At 50.0% G+C, this 21183-nt stretch overlaps 1 protein-coding gene across 6 annotated transcripts; it reads left to right on the top strand.

Annotated features, from left to right (window-relative positions):
- The first annotated feature begins 5507 nt into the window (after window positions 1-5507).
- ALAD (aminolevulinate dehydratase) lies at window positions 5508-19935 on the top strand. Of its 6 annotated transcripts, XM_030817670.1 has the most exons (13): window positions 5546-5639; window positions 9298-9526; window positions 12967-13152; window positions 14098-14148; window positions 14643-14739; window positions 15325-15460; window positions 15582-15665; window positions 15765-15853; window positions 16432-16487; window positions 16575-16662; window positions 16737-16823; window positions 17155-17284; window positions 17904-19935. In XM_030817670.1, exons 3-13 carry the CDS (start codon window positions 13013-13015, stop codon window positions 17963-17965), a joined length of 1020 nt encoding a protein of 339 aa, XP_030673530.1. In that variant the 5' UTR covers window positions 5546-5639; window positions 9298-9526; window positions 12967-13012; the 3' UTR covers window positions 17966-19935. The 6 variants fall into 6 exon arrangements, 5 of the variants coding, with proteins under 5 accessions (XP_003264077.1, XP_003264078.1, XP_030673530.1 ...); XM_003264029.4 differs by lacking the exon at window positions 9298-9526 and having other exon boundaries at window positions 5508-5639; XR_004031411.1 differs by lacking the exon at window positions 9298-9526 and having other exon boundaries at window positions 5511-5639; window positions 13932-14148; window positions 16756-16823; window positions 17904-17943.
- Window positions 19936-21183: the final 1248 nt, after the last annotated feature.

The raw sequence follows: 21183 nt of genomic DNA, 5'->3' as shown, positions 1-21183 counted from the left end.
TCATGTTGGCTAGGCTAGTCTCAAACTCCTGACCTCAGGTGATCCACCCACCTCAGCCTCCCAAAGTGCTGGGATTACAGGTGTGAGCCAACACACCTGCTGAAAGAGCTTTTTTTTTTTTTTTAGACGGAGCCTCGCTCTGTCTCCCAGGCTGGAGTACAGTGGCGTGATCACGGCTCACTGCAAGCTCTGCCTCCAGGGTTCACACCATTCTCCTGCCTCAGCCTCCCTAGTAGCTGGGACTACAGGCGCCCGCCACCACGCCTGGCTAATTTTGTTTTGGTATTTTTAGTAGAGATGGGGTTTCACTGTGCTAGGATGGTTTCGATCTCCTGACCGCATGATTCACCTGCCTTGGCCTCCAACAGTGCTGGGATTACAAGGGTGAGCCACCGCGCCCAGCCAGTGCAAGAGCTTTTCATGGATGTTCTGGGCACCCTATACATACTAGATTCTCAGCAGCTTCATTTATTGAGCCCCCTACTGTGTCTGGCACTAACTGCTTTCAAGTATTAACCCTTTTTTATTTTTATTTATTTTCATTTTTTTTTGAGAGAGTCTGACTCTGTCACCAGGCTGGAGTGCAGTGGCACAATCTCGGCTCTCTACAACCTCCGCCTCCCTGGTTCAAGTGATTCTCCTGCCTCAGCCTCCCGAGTAGCTGGGACTACAGGTGTGCACGCCACCACACCCAGCTAATTTTTGTATTTTTAGTAGAGATGGGGTTTCACTATGTTGACCAGGATGGTCTCAATCTCTTGATCTCGTGATACACCCGCCTAGGGCTTCCAAAGTGCTGGGGTTACAGGTGTGAGCCACCACGCCCGGCCTTAATTTTTTTTTTTTTTTTAATTTGTAACAGGGTCTAGCTGTGTTGCCCAGGCTGGTCTCCAACTCCTGGGCTCAAGCAATCCTCCTCCTGCCTTGGCCTCCCAAAATACTGGGATTACAGGCATAAGCCACCACACCCAGCCCTAAGTATTAACTCAAACCCTATGAAGCAGCACTGCTGTTACCTCTATTATCTCTTTACCACAGTACTATATCGCCTGTCTAATCTACATAGCTTTTTCTTTTTTATTTTATTTTGAGACAGAGCCTTGCTCTGTCACCTAGGCTGGAGTGTAGTGGCACGATCTTGTCTCACTGCAGCCTCTGCCTCCCGGGTTCAAGCAATTCTCCTGCCTCAGCCTCCCTTGTAGCTGGGATTACAGGTTCCGGCCACCACATCCAGCTAATTTTTTGTATTTTTAGTAGAGATGGGGTTTCACCACATTGGCCAGGCTGGTCTTGGTCTCGAACTCCTGACCTCAGGTGATCCACCTGCCTCGGCCTCCCAGAGTGCTGGGATTACAGGCGTTCCTTTTTTTTTTTTTTTTTTTTTTTTTGAGAAGGACTTTTGCTCTGTTGCCCAGGCTAGAGGGCAGTGGTGCCATCTCGGCTCACTACAACCTCTGCCTGCTGGGTTCAAGAGATTCTCCTGCCTCAGCCTCCCGAATAGCTGCGATTACAGGCCTGCGCCACAGGCCTGCGTGATTACACACCTGGCTGATTTTTGTATTTTTAGTAGAGACAGGATTTCACAATGTTGGCCAGGCTGGTCGTGAACTCCTGACCTCAAGTGATCTGCCTGGCTCGGACTCCCAAAGTGCCGGGATTATAGGTGTGAGCCACCGTGCCCGGCCAAATCTATATAATCTACATAGCTTTTTCAAATTATAAATTTATAAATAACATTTCACAAAGATACAACCCCCAATACTCATTAGATCTAATAGCTTTTTCCTTCACAGTAGAAACATCCTTTCTTAATTTCCATGAACACTACTCAACTCCTGTGGCTTCCTTTAAGCTCAGTCCCCTGCCTCATCTCCACTTCCCCTAGCCTCATCTGTGGATTACTTGGCACGTGGATCTTCCTGGAGCATTGCTGGGTTACAGACCCTCCTTGTTTCCTATTAAATCAAATCTATACTTAAACCTATTATTCAAAGCCTGCATGAGAAGGGCTCGCCCTGCTACCTATTTTAACCTGCCACTCTCTAACAAGGCTGTGTGCTCTAGTCAACGATGAATCCCCAAAAGAACTCTTCCATATGGCTTTAGTTAATTCTGCCCCATTCATCACCAAACTTGGACTACCTAAGAAAATCGTTTCCTGAAAATAGGAACTATTATTTTAAAACTACAGAATTTGGCCGGGCGTGGTGGCTGACACCTGTAATCCCAGTACTTTGGGAGGCCGAGGCAGGCTCATCACGAGGTCAGGAGTTCGAGACCAGCCTGGTCAATATGGGGAATCCCTTCTGTACTAAAAATACAAAAATTAGCCAGGCATGGTAGCCTGTAGTTCCAGCTACTTGGGAGGCTGAGGCAGGAGAATCGCTTGAACCCGGGAGGCAGAGGTTGCAGTGATCTGAGACTGCGCCACTGCACTCCAGCCTGTGTGACAGAGCAAGACTCTGTCTCAAAAAAAAAAAAAAAAAAAAACTACAGAATTTAACAACTGGGAAAAATTTTTGACATCATCCACCAGTTTTCCCCCCACCACACTTCTATCATTACTGTAGTGGTATCTGGACTTTTCAAGTTCCTTACTAGGCTAAGGTAATGTTTCACTTTTTTACCATGGCCCTTCATGCCCAGAGATTCTGATTTGGAATTCGGGAGGTAGGAGGGTTCTCGTCCCAACCCATTCAAAGCTACTTTTGAACCTAACCTCCTATTTTTACTGATAGGAAATTGAGGTTCTTCAGAGAGAAGTGACTTGCTCAAGATCTTACCACGAATTTATGAAAACTGGGATTCTGTTCCAATGAACTTTGGCCTTGCTCCGTTGTTTTTTTTTTTTAATAAGCTTTTTATATTTCAACAGTTTCTCTACTTATGTCCTTTTTCGATTACAGGGGCCAACTCAGAATACCACATTGCATCTAGTGAACTCACTTTCTAAGACTGAGATGAAATTCAAAGAACATAGAATGAACCACTTTTAAATGAGCAATTCGGTGGCATTTAGAACATTCACAATGTTGTGCAACCACTACCTCTATCTAGTTTCAAAACATTTTCCTCAGACCCTGGCAATCAGCAGTCTGCTTTCTTTCTTGTTTCTTTTTTATGCTTTTCACAGCATTTAGCACAATGCCATATACCTACCTAGGAGACACTCAGAATAGTTTAAATTTTTTATTGAAACACAATATACATACTAAAAGACACAAATAAGTGTGGAGCTTAATGAATTTTCACAAATTAAACACAGCCATGTAACTCACACCCAGACCAATAAACATTAACTGCATCCAAAGAAACCTCTTTAGTCTCCCCTTGCCGCCTTTTTTTTTTTTTTTTTTTTTTTGGAGACAGGATCTTGCTCTGTCACCCAGGCTGGAGTATAGTGGTATGATCACAGTTTACTGCAGCTTTGACCTCCCAGGCTCAAGCAATCCTCCCATCTCAGCCTCCCAAGTAGCTGGGACTACAGGTGTCCAGCACCATGCCCAGCTAATTTTTGTAATTTTTGTAGAGACCGTTTCGCCATGTTGCCAAGGTTGGTCTTGAACTCTTGGGCTCAAGCGATCCACCAGCCTTGGCCTCTCAAAGGGCTAGGATTACAGGCGTGAGCCACCACGCCCAGCCTAATCTCCCTTTCAATCCTCCCCATCTCCCCAGTGGAAATCACTATTCTGAGTCCTAACAGCACAGCTTAATTTTGCTTGATTGTGTAGTTAATATAAATGAAATCATATTATATACTCTTTCGTGTCTCACTTCTTTTACTCAACAATATGCTTAAGATTTATTCATATTATTGCATTCACAATACTGAAAGATTAAGGTAAAATGTTTCAAAAGGTGGAGGCTGGGGGGAGAGTGGGAACAGGTCTTTCAGTCAAGAACAAGAAAAGACATGGGGGAAATAGGCTACACCAAACAGCAACATTTTAAAATTTCCCATTCTATTTGGGTTCTTAGACGGTTCTAATTATTTTTAGTTATCAATAACCTCAGGGAGGGAACGGGTGTCAGGAAAGAAATGTCGGGCCGGGAATCTAGGAAAAAACAAATAATTGCCCCTATGGAGCGTGGTTATTAGCAGGCATTGCAGAAAGAGCCCAATGTAACATGGGGCAAATTATTTAATCTAGCTGGCAATTGTTTTCCCAGTCCGTAAAGTGAGAATAGTAACATCGTTGCTGTCAAGATTAGATAAATGAATGTAAAATGCATGGTGCTGTCCCTGACTCTTTAATGCACAGCAAACATTATTTGCTTTCTACCCCATTCCTTGTTGAATACAGATCAGAACTCTAGTAGCTGGAAACTAAGCAGTGCCATATTTCCCTAGCCTTACTAAATTTAAAATATAAAGTATACAACAGGTTTGGGGTACAGATTTTGAGAAATTAAAAAAATTTTTTTTTTTTTTGAGACAGAGTCTCCCTCTGTCACCCAGGCTGGAATGCAGTGGCATGATCTCAGCCCATTACAACCTCCGCCTTCCGGATTCAAGCGATTCTCTTGCCTCAGCCTCCCAAGTAGCTGGGATTACAGGAGCCCGCCACCACGCCCGGCTAATTTTTTGTATTTTTAGTAGAGACAGGGTTTCACCATGTTGGTCAGGCTGGTCTCGAACTCCTGACCTCAAGAGATCCGCCCAAAGTGCTGGGATTACAGACGTGAGCCACCGAACCGGTCTGAGAAATAAAATCTGAGGATATGTGTAATGTAACCCACTAATGTCCTCTACATTTCAAAGTCAACTTTTCAATAATCCCTGAAGAACGACTTGAAAGGCATTCCTTCGCTAGGGCGATGATCCCCGATCGCTATTTTACCCATCTAATCCTACTAGTTTACCCAGGCCCCATAAGCCTCACCAGATCCTTCTTGCCTCTGCACATCTCCAATATCCATACAAACATTTGATCGGATCTATCATTGTACCTATCATAGGTCTGATGCCCCTATCAAGACTTGGAGTTTTCCTAAACGCCCATGTCTTTCACATCACATCTCTCAACTCATAGCATTGCCGTACCCTGATAAATAAATGACGTTGGTACAAATTTTCTCTGAAAACTTGGAAGCCTGGCGCTGAACTCAACAACTTTAGCTTAGTCCGCAAGAATGGACTTAGCTAATACTGTGTTAGGCATAATGGTGCTGTTTTAACGGCTTTGACATCCAATTATTCTTTCACCAAGCCATTAACCAGAGCCAAGTTTGCCCTAGGCTGGGAAAAGGAATGCTGTGAAGTGAACCCTGGGCTGTAACCGCCTCCGAGGCCGGCTCACACCCTGGGACCCTCCCACGCGGTTCCTGCGCCCCCTCGTGGCCTCCCTCCTGCGGTTCGCTGCACAAGCGCAGGGCCCGGAGCGGGGACGGGCGGGCCCTCCAGGCCCTCGACACACCCAATTGGCTAGGCCTCGTTGCGTGTGGGCGGGGCCGCGGCTGGAGCGGAGGAGCCCCCCAGAAGAGCTCCTTCAGGGGGCGTGGCCTGGACTGTGGAGGGGGCGGGCCGTGGGGAAGCTGCTTCCGGGTGAGCCCCCCCGCCGCTCTTACGCGGTCTCTGGGAGACCCGGGCGGGAGACAGCGGTGACAGGAGCAGCGGCCGGGAGCCCTTAGGGAGGCAGGTGAGCGGGGGCTGGATGCGGGGAGATGGCGGGCTTGGAGGGCGGCTCCAGGGCGAGGCGGGGACTGTGGCACCAAGAGTCCTGCGTCCCCAGATTGTGCTGTGCGCCTGAAGCCCTGGCGGTGCAGCCGTGCACGGAGTCCCGTGGAGCGTCTGTTTGGGCTGGATTGTCCCGCTCCAGCCGGGGTTGGGGGCCCGGGTTCGGAGCTTCGCGCCTCTTTTCTGGGGTTCACCCTCTCGGATACTGCTTGGGCAGACTCCATCGAGGCAGAGCCCGAGGTGCGGGTGGTGGTTGGTGGGGGGGTAGGGAGGTGAAAACAATAACAGCCGTTTTGTACTAAGCGTTGCGTGCATTGACCATTCATTTATTTTATTTATTTATTTATTTTTGAGACGGAGTTTCGCCTTGTTGCCCAGGCTGGAGTGCAGTGGCGCGATCTCCACTCACTGCAACCTCCGCCTCCCGGGTTCAAGCGATTCTCCTGCCTCAGCCTGCCAAGCAGCTGGGATTACAGGCGTGTGCCACCACACCAGCTAATTTTTGTATTTTCAGTAGAGATGGGGTTTCTCCCTGTTGGTCAGGCTAGTCTCGAACTCCCGACCTCAGGTGATTCGCTCGCCTCGGCCTCCCAAAGTGCTGGGATTACAGGCGTGAGCCACCACGTCCGGCCTGACCCATTCATTTCTTACAACAACCCATTGAGGTCGGTTCTAGTCCCCATTTACTAAACGAAGAAACTGAGGTCACACAACTAGAAAGCTACAGAACTAGGATTTGTACCCACATCTATCAGACTCCAGAGCCCACACACTTAACCATCCTGCTACCAACAGCAGCCAGGCCCAGAGTCTGGCTCACCCAAAGCTCTCCACAAGCCCAACCTGCTGGGAAACAGATTTGATATCTATCCTTAAAGTATGGAGGTGTCATGGTGGGCACTGAGGACTGGGCTGCTGGAGACCTTCCCCCAGATCTGCCGCTGACCCACTGCGTGATCCTGGGCCTGTGTCTACCCCTCTCTGAGCCCAGTTTCACCCTTGCGTCAGTGATACGATCAGCAAACTTTAAGAAGCCTCTTAGCCAAGATATTCTAGGATTCTGGGAATGGCAGCTTCTCCTATGTCTAAATGGCTAACCCCAGAGGCGATCAGGCTCTTCAAAGCCCCAGGGCAAGGCTGGGGTCTCATTCTTCTCTTTAATCCCTGTGTCTAGCACTTCAGCAGGCCCATAGTAGATATTCAAGAAATGTGGGTTGGCTGAATAAACACTTCATCTCTTTTCAGAACTGCGTGACAGCCGCTCTCCTGGGCCTTTGTGGGGCTTTGGATTTCTCAGTTCTGGCCACCTTCTACCTAGCTGGCTCTCCTGACTGCCTCGTCCCTGGCCAGTGGCAGAGCCTGCCAAGGCTGGCAGCAGGTCCTAACCCTCTGTGCCAAGACCCACAGCCTCTGGAATCCTCAGCATAGTATAACTTGGGGGGGTTGGGGGTGGCACATGAGTCTTTTAGCCCCTCCTGGTGGCAGCGCTCAGGGCCCAACTTCAGTTACTCCCAGTTTGGGGATGTTGCCTTCCATAGGAGGAGATACTTTCATATTAAATCTGAAACACTTTTTTTTTTTTTTTTTTTTTTGAGACGGAGTCTCGCTCTGTCGCCCAGGCTGGAGTGCAGTGGCACAATCTTGGCTCGCCGCAAGCTCCGCCTCCCAGGTTCACGCCATTCTCCTGCCTCAGCCTCCGGAGTAGCTGGGACTACAGGCGCCCGCCACCACGCCCGGTTAATTTTTTTTTGTATTTTTAGTAGAGACGGGGTTTCACCGTGGTCTCGATCTCCTGACCTCGTGATCCACCCGCCTCGGCCTCCCAAAGTGCTGGGATTACAGGCGTGAGCCATCGCGCCCGGCCTAAATCTGAAACACTTCTTATCCTTCACTGTCCCCTCTTCCATGAAACCACCCTTGACTCAGAGACACAGTCCCTCTGACAGCACCTGGTCCACCCCCTACTCTGGCAGCCAGGTGGTGATTATTTTGTTTTTCCTCCACCACATAACCTGCTGGAAGGCAGGGACTCCACTTCAGAAATCTTGGAAAACTCTGTGGCCCACAAGGGTTTGAGTGCATATTCCCATCTGGTGAGGCGCAGAAGGCACAGAGCTGTGCCAGGACATCTGGAAACCCAGCCGCACTCCTAAGAGTAATAAAATTAGCTACATGTTTACTGTGCAGCTACGTGGTGCCAGACACCTACCTCATCCCTATCAATAATCTCCACAGCCTTGCAAGTTAGAGATATCATGCCTATTTTGTAGATTATGAAATGAACACTGAAAAGTCAATGACTTTGCCCAGAATTACACAGCAGAGCATAGACCAAACCTGGGACTGTCTGACCCTGAAACATGGTTCTTTCTGCACCGCCCTATACTCTGCGTCCCAGCAAAGCTAACCTGTCTGATGTGGGTGGGCAGAGGTGCTGGACCTCCTGGTGGCTCGCTCCTGTCTTCAGTGTGGTGATGTCACAGGGATTTAAGTTGTGGTTTGCAAGCTCGCTTGATTTGGGAGAAGTGCCCTCCCAGTCTGTGAAATTCTCCCAAACTCTAAGGGCCTTTTTGCAAAGCAAAACCCATCCTGCATTTGGCTCTGCCAATATGTGATTCAGGGGGTGTTTTCCCACTCAGAGTGGAGTGGGAAACTCCACTTATTAAGCACCTCTTACAATGGAATGACTCTATGGTGTAGGTATCAGGGCACTGAAAGAGAAGCCAGGAGCTGCAGGGTCAGTTTATAGCTCTGTATGTCACTCGCTGTGATCTCCAAAAGTCCCGTTGCCTCTCTATACCCCATTTTCCACATTAAAGTGTAAGGGATTAAACAGGATTGGCAATTTTCAAGCTTTTAATATTTTCAGCACTAACACCCATTTCTCAAATCAAATCTGTCTCTGAATCTTAAAATTCAAAAACAGATCAAAGTGGACTGCTGTAGTGAGACTGTTCCCTTTACTCTAACCCTGCCCCGGTCTCAGGCTCCTAGGCAGCCCTGCCCCAGGGTTTCTGTTAAGCAGGAGCCAGTTGTTCACTTGAAGTCAGGAGTTGAGACCAGCCTGGCCAACATGGTGAAACTCTGTCTCTACTAAAAATACAAAAATTAGCCAAGCACGGTCATGCGTGCCTGTAGTCCCATCTACTTGGGAGGCTGAGGCAGGAGAATCGCTTGAACCCAGGAGGTGGAGGTTGCAGTGAGCTGAGATCGAACCACTGCACTCCAGCCTGGGTGACAGAGCCAGCCTCTGTCTCAAAAAAAAAAAAGAAAAGGAAAGGAAAAAAAACTCCTGGCAGACATGAGAGCAAAATCAAGTACGAAATGGGCAGCTGGGACCTCCTATCTACTGAATAATTGTCTGTTTGGAGGTTGAGACATGATTGGGGAGGCCTGGCCTGGCCCTGTGTCAGGTGATGGGGCTGGCCCACCCAGGGGTGTGGCAGCAGGGCTGGCCCCTGTGTGACTTGTGATAACCCCATCCTACCAAGGAGGAAGACTGGATAAAATGGGCCCCTGAGATGACTGGGGGCAGCTAAAGGGGCCTAAGAGACTATGGGGAGAAGGGCAGCCAGTTCCTAGGCAGCCCTGCCCCACTGTTTCTGATAAGCAGGAGGCAGTTGTTGCCTCAGCCTCCTGAAAGCAATGAGGAGTTGAGGCCATGGGAATGCAGCTTTGGATTCCAGAAGCCAAGGACCTGTTACAAAGGTGGTTTTCTGGGAAGCAAATCAGAGGGATTAGACCTGGCTTCAACATCTGACTTGACTCCAACCTACCAAAGGATCTCCCAGTTCACCTAGGAGTTAACACACCAGGGTTCTAGTCCTTCTACTCACTGTGTGGCTTTGGGTAAGTCCTTGCCCCTCTCTGGACCTTGAGGTCCCATTCGTACAAAAAGCAGTTGGACTCAGGCCTGCCAGCCCCCATTTTTGTGGCTCTTCCCCGCCCCTCCCCATCCTTTGGCTATGGGATAGTCTCCCAGGCACCTCCAAAAGGAAGTGTCTAAAACAGAGCTCTCCACCTCCTCTCCAAGCCCAGCTCCCCACTGCCCTCTTCCTGCCCTGTCCCTGTCTCTGCTGCCCTTCAGGTCAGGCAGGCAGGCCTAGAGCATCCACCCTAAGACACTGCCTGTTGGCTGCCTTAAGACGCCCCTTCCTTCTCTGCCCGCAGCCTCCCCAGCCTCTGCATTCCTCTGCTTCCCGTCTGCCTTGCTCAGCCTGCAGGATTGATCTTCCTAAAGCCAGGTGTCAACCAGGCCACTAACCCTACCCACTGCTCAGAAATCTTCCCACAGCCTCAGCCTGGCCCCCTCTCATCCACCCCCTCCATACACACTTGCCTTGATTGCCTCCTCAGCTCCTCAGAACAGTCCACAGCCATCCTCCTTCTGCACCTTTGCCCCTTTCTTCCCTTCCTAAGGAAATATTGGCCCCCTTCTCTCCACCAGGCTGAACCCACTCATCCTGCAAAACCAAGTTCAACGCCCTGGCATTTTCTTTTTTTTTTTTTTTTTTTTTTTGAGATGGAGTCTCACACTGTCGCCCAGGCTAGAGTGCAATGGTGCACTCTCGGCTCACTGCAACCTCTGCCTCCTAGGTTCAATCGATTCTCCTGCCTCAGCCTCCAGAGGAACTCTGACTACTGGTGCACACCACCACACCCAGCCAATTTTTGTATTTTTATTTTTATTTCTATTTATTTATTTATTGTGAGATGGAGTTTCTCTCTTGTTGCCCATGCTGGAGTGCAATGGCACGATCTTGGCTCACTGCAACCTCCACCTCCCAAGTTCAAAGGATTCTCCTGTCTCAGCTTCTGAAGTAGCTGGGATTACAGGTATGTGCCACCACACCTGGCTAATTTTTTTTATTTTTAGTAGAGATGGGGTTTCACCGTGTTGGTCAGGCTGGTCTCAAACTCCTAACCTCAAGTGATCCACCCGCCTCGGCCTCCCAAAGTGCTGGGATTACAGGCGTGAGCCACCGTGCCTGGCATAATTTTTGTATTTTTAGTAGAGACGGTGTTTCACCAGATTGGCCAGCCTGGTCTCAAACTCCTGACCTCAAGTGATCTACCCGCCTCGGCCTCCCAAAGTGCTGGGGTTACAGGTGTGAGCCACCACGCCCGGCCCCTGTCTTCTTCTAATATGCCTCTTCTGACCTCCTCACTCCCAGTGGAGCCATGGCTCACTTCTGGTCAGGCTCCATGCACTCAATCAGCCCTGCCTCCCAGGACTGTAGTGCCCACTCGATGAGAAATCACCTGTGAAAATGCCAGGCGTGGTCTGGCACACAGTAGGTGCTCAAGAAACAAATGTTAATGCCCCAGCTTCCTTCTGTCTTGTATCCACTAATTTGGCATTTGGGACATATTTTTGTACTTCACATAATTAAATATTTACTGTGTGCCAAGGTCAGTGTGTGACAGAGCACTGTGGGGGAGGCAAAAATGAACCAACTCTGGACCTTGCCCTGCAGAAGCTCTGTCTACTGGCACGAGATAAGACAGGTCCACAAATAACTTACATAAGAGAGACTGCAATCTGGACAAGAAAGCCTCAGTGGGAGAGGGAAGGAGAACCCTGTAGATTTGGGTATGCGGAGGCTGTGGGGAGAGCACAGCCTTTCAGGTAAAGGGACAAGGTGAGGAAAGCAAGAAGGTGTAGCTTGTGCTCGTGGAGCCCAGGAAACTCCTTGGGCTAGAAAAGATTTGGTGGCACTCTATACATAGTGTATGTGTCTGTCTATCTAACATGAATGGTATTATTTTCTCCTATTGGTGTGCATTGTACCTAACAAGAAGTCCATGTCCCAAGTACTTTTCTCTTTTCTTTCTTTCTTTCTTTTTTTTTTTTTGAATGAAGTCTTGCTCTGTCACCCAGGCTGGAGTGCAGTGGCGTGACCTTGGCTTACTGCAACCTCCTCCTCCTGGGTTCAAGCGGTTCTCCTGCCTCAGCCTCCCCACTAGCTGGGATTAGAGGCACGTGCCACCACGCCCAGCCCAGCTAATTTTTTTTGTATTTTTAGTAGAGGTGGGGTTTCACCATGTTGGCCAGGCTGGTCTCAAACTCCTGACCTCAAGTGATCTGCCCACCTCAGCTTCCCAAAGTGCTGAGATTATAGGCATGAGCCGCCATCCGTGGCCAACAGTACTTTTCTCTAGAGGTAGAATTGCAGGGGATTTTTCTCTTTTTGCTTATCTGCACTTTTCTAAAAGTTCTGCCATGAACACGGGCATTTTTTGTGGAATAAACAAAGTTTAAATGTTGGCTAGATCAGTGCTTCTTAAACTATGCATAAGGTAAGATTAGTTCTTTTTTTTCTTTCTATTTCCAATTTATTGATTCTTTGATAAAATGCAACAAAATAAAATTATTATTATTTTTTAGAGACAGGTCTCCCTCTCTCGCCCAGGCTGGAGTGCAGTGGTGCAATCATAGTTTACTGCAACCTTGAACTCCTGGGCTCAAGCGATCCTCTTGCTTTAGCCTCCTGAGTAGCTGGGACTACAGGTGTGGACCACCACACCTGGCTGATTTTTAAACTTTTTGTAGATATAGGGTCTTGCCATGTTGCCCAGGCTGGTCACGAACTCCTGGGCTCAAGGAGTCCTGCCACCTCAGCCTCCCAAAGTGCTGGGATTACAGGCGTGAGCCACCATGCCCCGCTAGAAAATTATTTTTTTGGCCAAGCACCATGGCTCACGCCTGTAATCCCAGCACTTTGGGAGGCCGAGGCGGGCAGATTGCTTGAGCCCAGGAGTTCGAGACCAGCCTGGGCAGCATGGCAAGACCTCCATCTCTACAAAAAATGCAAAAATTAGCTGGGTGTTGTGGTGCACACCTGTAGTCCCAGCTACTTGGGAGGCTGAGTTGGGAGAAACAGTTGAGCCCGGGAGGTCAAGGCTGCAGTGAGTCGAGATTGCACCACTGCACTGCAGCCTGGGCGACAGAGACCCTGTCTGAAAAAAAAAAGAAAGAAAATAATTTTTTTTAAACAGTCATTGCTTGCTCAGATGTTTACTTTAAAAGATAATAATGAACAAAAAGCAGTCACATAAAATACAAGCCCAAATTTTATATCATTGGATTCTGATTGTCATGAAAGTTTCTGAAGACTTACTTTCATTTCTCAACTTACCTTGTTGACCAGCAGGGATTGGTGAACCATGCTGTGAGTAGCATTGGGCTAGAGAGAGGGGAGGCAGGAATCTGGAAGACCTGTCTTCCAGATGTGACCATCTCCTGAGGACAGGGACTATGTCTCATGTGCCACCCATCACCCCCACAGACAGCCTGCAGCCAATGCCCCAGGAGCCCTCAGTTCCAACCAACTGATGCCCCTGTGCCCACTGGCCCACGCCATGCAGCCCCAGTCTGTTCTGCACAGCGGCTACTTCCACCCACTGCTTCGGGCCTGGCAGACAGCCACCACCACGCTCAATGCCTCCAACCTCATCTACCCCATCTTTGTCACGTGAGTCTCCAAGAATGGGCCAGGCCTCTGCTCTGCTGGTTGGGGTTGGGGAGGGAGTGTTGACTGGAGCGGGCATCACTATTGCTGGGGGTGGCAAAGTGAGCTGTCAGCTTGAAATTCAAGGTACTGGAAGCAGCCTATTTGGATTAAGGACAGGAATCTTAGGAACAAAACAAACTTTGAAAGAACTCATTCATCCCATTTGGAAAATTAGAAGAATAACCCTTGCCTGCCATTCCTGAGCTCTTGCAATAAGACAGAAGCTGAGAAGGTGCTCTGTAGGTTGTAAAGTGCTATGTACCTGTAAGAGATGGCAATCGTGATTGTTAATAATAACGCAGACATTTACTGAGTACTTACTATGTACGAGGTACTATGCTAAGCACCTACACACATTATCTCATTCAATTCTGAGAGCATTTGTATGAAGAAGGAGTAGCTATTCTCTAGAACATCGGCTCCATGAGGGCGGGGATGTTTGTCTATTTTGTTCACTGTTGTATCATCAGGGCCTAGAACAGTACTTGGCACATAATAAGTACTCAATAAATATTTGTTGAATGAATGAATTAACCACGCATGATACAGATGAAGGCCTAAGGCTCAAAGAGATGATAGAACTTGGCCACGGTCACCCAAGCAGTAAGTGGCTGGGATAGAAAGCAAAGACCTGCCGAATTCAGAGTCCAAGTTCTTAACCACTTAATTCCTTCCTGTAATTACCGTTCTTTTAGCTAGTGTTGTCACTGTTATTCTTGTTGTTCCTATTATTATTTCAGGCCCTGGGCTTGGCCAGGCAGGGAAGCCAGACACTGGATCCCATCCTTCTCCCACCATCCTTACTTCCATATTTCTTCCCTGCTTCCCAACCATCCCTCTCAGTCGCCCCCTCACCACTGGCCCTTCCCACAGCCACCAATCCATATCCCACCCCCGCTCTTGCAGGGATGTTCCTGATGACATACAGCCTATCGCCAGCCTCCCAGGAGTGGCCAGGTAGGAGACGTGGAGTTAGGGGGCCAGGGAGTGGTGGAGGGAGAGATTCCACAGGTGGAAGTGCTGGGAGGCAGAAGCAGACCTAGGAAGTAGAAGATGCGGACAGGCAGACATTAGCTCAGTAGAGGAAAGGGTTTCCCCGGGGCCAGAGCTGTTCCACAGTGGAAGGGGCAGCCCCATAAAGTAAAGAGCTACCCATCACCCAAGGCGTCGTGGCAGAGGCTGTTGCAGAAGGGAGCTGAACTGCAGATGGGAGTTCAAAAAGAGGGCCTCGAAGGAGCCTTCCACAGCCAAATTCCAGAGCTCTGCTACTCAAGGCCTCGGTCTTCCCTCCTATTTAGTGGATGCATCCCTGCCCCTTCCTGTCCTGGGGGCTTGAGCCCTCCTGGTGCCATATGCAGCTTGGTTTCTAACAGAGGCACAGTGTGGTGGGGTCCGGAGGACCTTTGCCTGGGACCTGCCTTCCTTCAACCCCTCTACCCACACCCACACAGGTATGGTGTGAACAGGCTGGAAGAGATGCTGAGGCCCTTGGTGGAAGAGGGCCTACGCTGTGTCTTGATCTTTGGCGTCCCCAGCAGAGTTCCCAAGGTGAAGAATCAAAGGAAGGGCTAAGAAGGGAGGTCGCGCTCACGCCCGTAATCCCAGCACTTTGGGAGGCCAAAGTGGGTGGATCACTTGAGCCCAGGATTTTGAGACCAGCCTGGACAACATGGCAAAACCCATCTCTACAAAAAATACAAAAGTTAGCTGGGTGTGGTGGTATGTGCCTGTAGTCCCAGCTACTCGGGAGGTGGAGAGGTGGATCGCTGGAGCCCAAAAAGTCGAGGCTGCAGTGAGCCAAAATCACGCCAGTGCACTCTAGCCTGGGCGACAGAGCAAGACCCTGTCTCCAATAAAAACAGAAAAAGGAAGGGAGGTTGGGTGAGGGTGGACTGAGGGTCCACACTGACTACATCCTCACTCCCACATTGTGCTGGCCCTGGGGCCACAGGTGAATGGACATGGTCCTTGCCCTTAAGTCAGCACCCATGTAGGGTTAGTCCTCTGTGCTTCCTTATCCAGGGGCTGTGATGATGAAGGAGAAGGCCAGAGCTATGCTCTGTGATGGCTGCCGTCCTGCCTTCCAAAGCTACATGTAACAGACACACTGCTTTGTCCCTCCCCTGCCCCTAGGACGAGCGGGGTTCCGCAGCTGACTCCGAGGAGTCCCCAGCTATTGAGGCGATCCATCTGTTGAGGAAGACCTTCCCCAGCCTCCTGGTGGCCTGTGACGTCTGCCTGTGTCCCTACACCTCCCATGGTCACTGCGGTGAGTTCCCTTCCTCCCACCAGCCCTGCTGCCACCCACACTCCTACTGCCCACTTCTCACCAGGGTGGGGACAGGCCAGGGCCCAAGGTGCTCCCCAAAACCCAGTCATCTGTCCTGCAGGGCTCCTGAGTGAAAATGGAGCATTCCGGGCTGAGGAGAGCCGCCAGCGGCTGGCTGAGGTGGCATTGGCGTATGCCAAGGCAGGTGAGTGAACCACCAGCAGGGATGGGCACCTCTGGGTCAGGGAGGTGGCAGAGTGGCTAGGAGGTCCCAGAGTTCTGAAGGCCACCCTCTGCCCCCCAGGATGTCAGGTGGTAGCCCCGTCGGACATGATGGATGGACGCGTGGAAGCCATCAAAGAGGCCCTGATGGCACATGGACTTGGCAACAGGGTAAGGGCAGGGAATGCAGCACGGGGCCAGCAGGAGATAGTCTGCACTAGCCCTGCCCCCGTGTCTGCTAAGAATCACAGAACTGTCGGGCGTGGTGGCTCACACCTGTAATCCCAGCACTTCGGGAGGCTGAGGCGGGTGGATCACTTAAGGTCAGGAGTTCAAGACCAGCCTGGCCAACATGGTGAAACCCCATCTCTACTAAAAACACCAAAATTAGCTGGGCGTGGTTTCAGGCGCCTGTAATCCCAGCTACTGGGGAGGCTGAGGCAGGAGAATCGCTTGAACCCAGGAGGCAGTGAGCTGAGATCATGCCACTGCACTCCAGCCTGGGCGACAGAGCTAGACTCCATCTCAAAAAAAAAAAAGAATCACAGAACTGAAGACAGTGCTGGATGAGGCTTTGGGGAACCATGTCAACCTCTAGGCCTCTGACGGGGAAATCAAGCCCAGCACTCCAACAGGACCAGAACACAGGCAGTGTCCTTCCCAGCCTAGGTTCTTTCTCTCCCTGCCACATCACCCTGGGACACCTGGCAAGGGCCGAATAAGCCAAGACCCCCATTGTCTCCCCATAGGTGTCAGTGATGAGCTACAGTGCCAAGTTTGCTTCCTGTTTCTATGGCCCTTTCCGGTGAGCAGGGGTGGGCAGGGGTCTGCTATTAAAGCCCTGGCCCTTTGGCCCAAAGCTGGAGCCCACCCTGATGACTCTGCTTTGCAGGGATGCGGCTAAGTCAAGCCCAGCTTTTGGGGACCGCCGCTGCTACCAGCTGCCCCCTGGAGCACGAGGCCTGGCTCTCCGAGCTGTGGTGAGTGACTAGGACTTGAGCCCCACCCTCAGCCCCTTCCCAGGCACCACCCACACTCTACCCTCATCCCTTAGGACCGGGATGTACGGGAAGGAGCAGACATGCTCATGGTGAAGCCGGGAATGCCCTACCTGGACATCGTGCGGGAGGTAAAGGACAAGGTGAGCACAGGTCCGAGGCAAAGGGGGCTCAGGGGGCTGGGACAGAGTTTTTCACAGACTCTGGAATCTCAGAGTTGGAAGCAGTTTGCCCTTGAGCACGCATCCTCTCCTCCCCCTCCCTGCCCAGGAACCATCATGGCCTTCTGTGTCAGGGCTTGCAGGAGCCTCAAACAGCCCTGCTCTAACAGTTCAAGAGTGGGCCAGGCTGCCAGCCGCAGTAACCCAGGACACGGGGCTCAAGATGGTCACAGATTGAGCAGGGGGGAAGGGACGCCCCCAGAGCCACATCCACCCTCCATTTCAGCCTGTCTCCCTGTCTGCTTCCCTGCAGCACCCCGACCTCCCTCTCGCCGTGTACCACGTCTCTGGAGAGTTTGCCATGCTGTGGCATGGAGCCCAGGCTGGGGCATTTGATCTCAAGGCTGCCGTACTGGAGGCCATGACTGCCTTCCGCAGAGCAGGTAGGCAGGCAGGGGTGGGGTGTTTTGACCTGCACCACAGGGACTGATAAGCACTCTGCCTAGATCGGGGAACGAAGTCCTAAGAGCTTGGAGTCTTATTCCAGGAATTACTAGTGATCTAAACAGACACACATTGAGGAAGAGATATGGAACTGCAGCATAGAACACGGCCCGGTGAAGCAAGCAGAGCCCTTCATTCATTTTTGGTTGTGAGAACGTGGGCAAGCCACTTCTCTGAACCTCAGTGTCCTCACCCATAACTGGATAACTGGGGATAAGATACCTGGTGCATGGTTGTCCTGAGGATTAAATGAGGTAATATCACTCCATAAAGGGGGCTCATTTTGTTAGAATTGCACACCAGCATGGGAAGGAACTTGCCTCTTACCTATTTCCTTTACTGTGCATTTTATTCTTTGGTAAACTGAGGCCCCAAAAGAGAAAATGACTTGCCCAAGAAATAGAATTGCCCAAAGCCGGGCTCTGTCTCATGTGGTGTGCCCACAGGCTATGCCTCTTCATGGTAGCCTTCTTCCCCGCCTGGCCTTCGCATCGCAGAAGGTGTGCTCAGAGCTGATCACCGTCCCCCCAGCAACTTTCTGCATCTCTCCCAACACAGGTGCTGACATCATCATCACCTACTACACACCGCAGCTGCTGCAGTGGCTGAAGGAGGAATGATGGAGACCATGCCAGGCCCAAGAACTAGAACTTTAAAATGTTCCCGGGGCCTCAGAGAAGTGAAAACCAAAGTAAATGCTGCTTTTAGAACTGTGCCCTCATGCCCTCTTCCTGCTCACATGCTAGCGGGGCCCAGCAGCCCTGGGTGGTTTTGCCAGCATGCTAACTCTTGTAACTCGCAGCTGCATCCTATGAGCTCTCCCAAGCTTCCCCACCCCTCCCCTCGGTCAGCCGTGAGGCTCACCTTTGCCACCCTCAGCTTTTTCCTCTGGTGTGGCTTCAGCTTGAAAGCAACCTGGCGTCGGGGGCACAGCCTTTGGGGCCTGGCTGGGAGAGGGTCTTGGAGCATTAGGGGAAGAAGAGAGCAGTGAGATCTTGGGGCATGAGAAGCCTTGGAACGCTTCTGGCAGCAGAGCTGGGTGTGGGAATGAGGCCTAGATCGATATCCCTGGGTTAGAGTTGAAATTTGCTGCAATTCCACTGGAAGGCATTTCCCACAAGGCCGGAGGTTGCCAGGCTGCCTGAGGTCTCCTATTCTACTCTGAACCATAAACCCAGAGAAGAATTACTCATTAACCAGCAGAAATACTGCCTGAGGATCAAAACTCAGAGGCAAAGAGGGAGTTCCTGACTGCTAGAGATGCCACCACCACAAACACTTTTTATTCAAGAGATACTTTTTGAGAATCTCTGCTCTGTTCGTAGGTTCAGTGCTGGGTCCTGGGAATACAGCAGGACAGACCTCAGCTTGTCTCTTCATAGAGATTATACAAAGAGAATAGGGGAGACAGCTAAGAAGAAAACAAAGAAATAAAGCAGTTACAAATTGTGATAAGTGCTTTGAAGGAAAGAAGGGGTCTGAGACAAAGAACAACAGGGAAGGGGCCTCTCTTGAAACGGTAGTTGGGAAGGAGGCAGACATGCACCAGTGATGTGGTGACAGGTGCTGTGAAGGAGGTCACCAGGACCTGACCTGCTTTGAAGGATCAGAAAATACTTCCCTGAAGGACTGACATTTGAGCCTAGACCTGAAGGGTGAGCCATCAAGCTAAGACAATTGGGGAAGAGCATTCCAGGGAGAGGGAGGAGTTGTGCAAAGGCCCTGGGGCTCCTTCTAGCTGGAGGAATGCAAGGCTAGCCTGTCTGGAGCACTGAGAGGATGGCCTGAACTGAGTGGAGAGAGACAGACCAGGACCAAACCATGCAGAGGTCAAGGGCCACATTCACCTTTTCAGAGTGACTCAATCAAATTTGCAGTTTGTAAAAGTATTTTAACAGCTCTGTGGCAAAGTGCAAATGAAAAGTCTTGATGGCATGGACTGGAGCGGGGACAGTGGGGATGGAGAAAGGGGAATGGATTGTGGATGTGTTTAGAAGGTAGATTAGATGTGAAGGATGAATCTGGCTTGACCTTCTGGGTGGCTGATGGGCCATTTACTGAGATGGGACAGCCTGAAAGAGGAACAGAAGCAGGGTCAGGGTGGAGGGAGAATACTAAACTTAGCTTGAGACATTTTGCAATGAGGAAGCTATATCTAGAGAGTTTATGTGACTCACCTAAGGCCACTCAACAAGTTTTGGCAGAACTGGGTTAGAACCACACAGAAAACAGCCAAGCTGGGATTTGAACCCATGTAGTCCAACTCTAAGGCCTCTGCCCCTAACCACTGTGCCATACCACCTCCCAATAATCAGCAGTAAAATTATAGGTCTAACAATGTTTTACAGATATCCCTCCATTTATGTGATGGGTTTGCATCCTGATAAACCCATCATAAGTGGAAAATATGATCATAAGTCAAAAATGTATTTAATATACCTAACCTACCAAACATAGCTTAGCCTAGCCTGCCTTAAACATGCTCAGAACACTTACATTAGCCTACAGTGGGCAAAACTTTCCAACACAAAATCTATATTGTAATAAAGTTATAAAGAATTTTGAATCAAAATTCAATATCTGAAGTACAGTTTCTACTGAATGTCTTGTTTCATACTGTTGTAAAGTCAAAAATTGTGAGTTGAATGATCATAGTTCGGGGACCATCTACAATTAGCCCCAGTTATAGGGGGAGACCAGGCACCTACTTGGTTGCAAGTGATGGAAATCCAGTTCAATAGCGAAGAAGGACATAATGGGTTTTCATAACTGGATTGAAATAAGGACAAGTGTGGTTGGACCCAGGGTCAAACCCCATGGAGGACTCTGTCCCTTTCTAACTCGTCTGTGTTTGCCCCAGCTTTATATTCAGGTGGGTTTTTGCCACTTGCCAGCAACATGATCCTCAATAATTCTAGGCTTAGTCATTAAGATTTGTAATCCCAGAGAAGGAGCCTTTCTGTCCCATCACTCACACAGCAAATCTCTGGAGGTGTCTGATTGGGCCTGTTCAGGCCACATGGTCCACTCTTGGCTCAGTCACTGTAAACAATGGGATGGGAGATGGGGGCGCCACGATTGACCAGGTAGGCCTCATTACACAGAATGCTGTCTTGGACTGAGCTTTTGCACCTGTGGCCTCCTTGGCTTGGAATGCTTTTCCCCTAAATCTATATGGCTGTCTCTCTTGTTAAGATCTAGCTCAAAGCGTCCCTTCCTCCGAGAAACCTGACCCAACACCCAATCTAAAGTCATTCTTGAAGCTGGGCGTGGTGGCTCACACCTGTAATCCCAGCACTTTGGGAGGCCAAGGCAGGCGGATCACTTGAGGTCAGGAGTTCAAGACCAGCCTGGCCAACATGGCAAAACCCCATCTCTACTAAAACTACAAAAAATTAGCCGGGCATGGTGGCAGGCGCCTGTAGTCCCACCTACTTGGGAGGCTGAGGCAGGAGAATCACTTGAACCCGGGATGCAGAGGTTGCAGTGAGCCGAGATCGTGCCGCTACACCCCATCCTGGGCAACAGAGTCAGACTTTGTCTCAAAAAAAAAAAGTCATTCTTCAGTCACTCTGTATTAATCAGGATTCAGGTTCAGTGGATATAACAAAAGCCGAAATAATGATAGCTTGAGATGAAAATTTACTTCTAAGCAATCCAGGGCTGATATGTCAGCGATATGTTGTGAGGGGTCTCAGCTCTTGCCTTGTTCTGTCATCGTCAACATATCTTGGCCTCCATCTCATGAACAAAGATGGCTGGTGCTGGGCACACTGGCTCACATCTGTAATCCCAACACTTTGGGAGGCTGAGATGGGTGGGTCACTCGAGTCCAAGA

This window comes from Nomascus leucogenys, chromosome 8, assembly GCF_006542625.1.
Source record: "Nomascus leucogenys isolate Asia chromosome 8, Asia_NLE_v1, whole genome shotgun sequence".
Taxonomy (NCBI): Eukaryota; Metazoa; Chordata; class Mammalia; order Primates; family Hylobatidae; genus Nomascus; species Nomascus leucogenys.
Note: the sequence above shows the minus strand (reverse complement) of the source record. Positions and strands in the feature narration are given on the sequence as shown.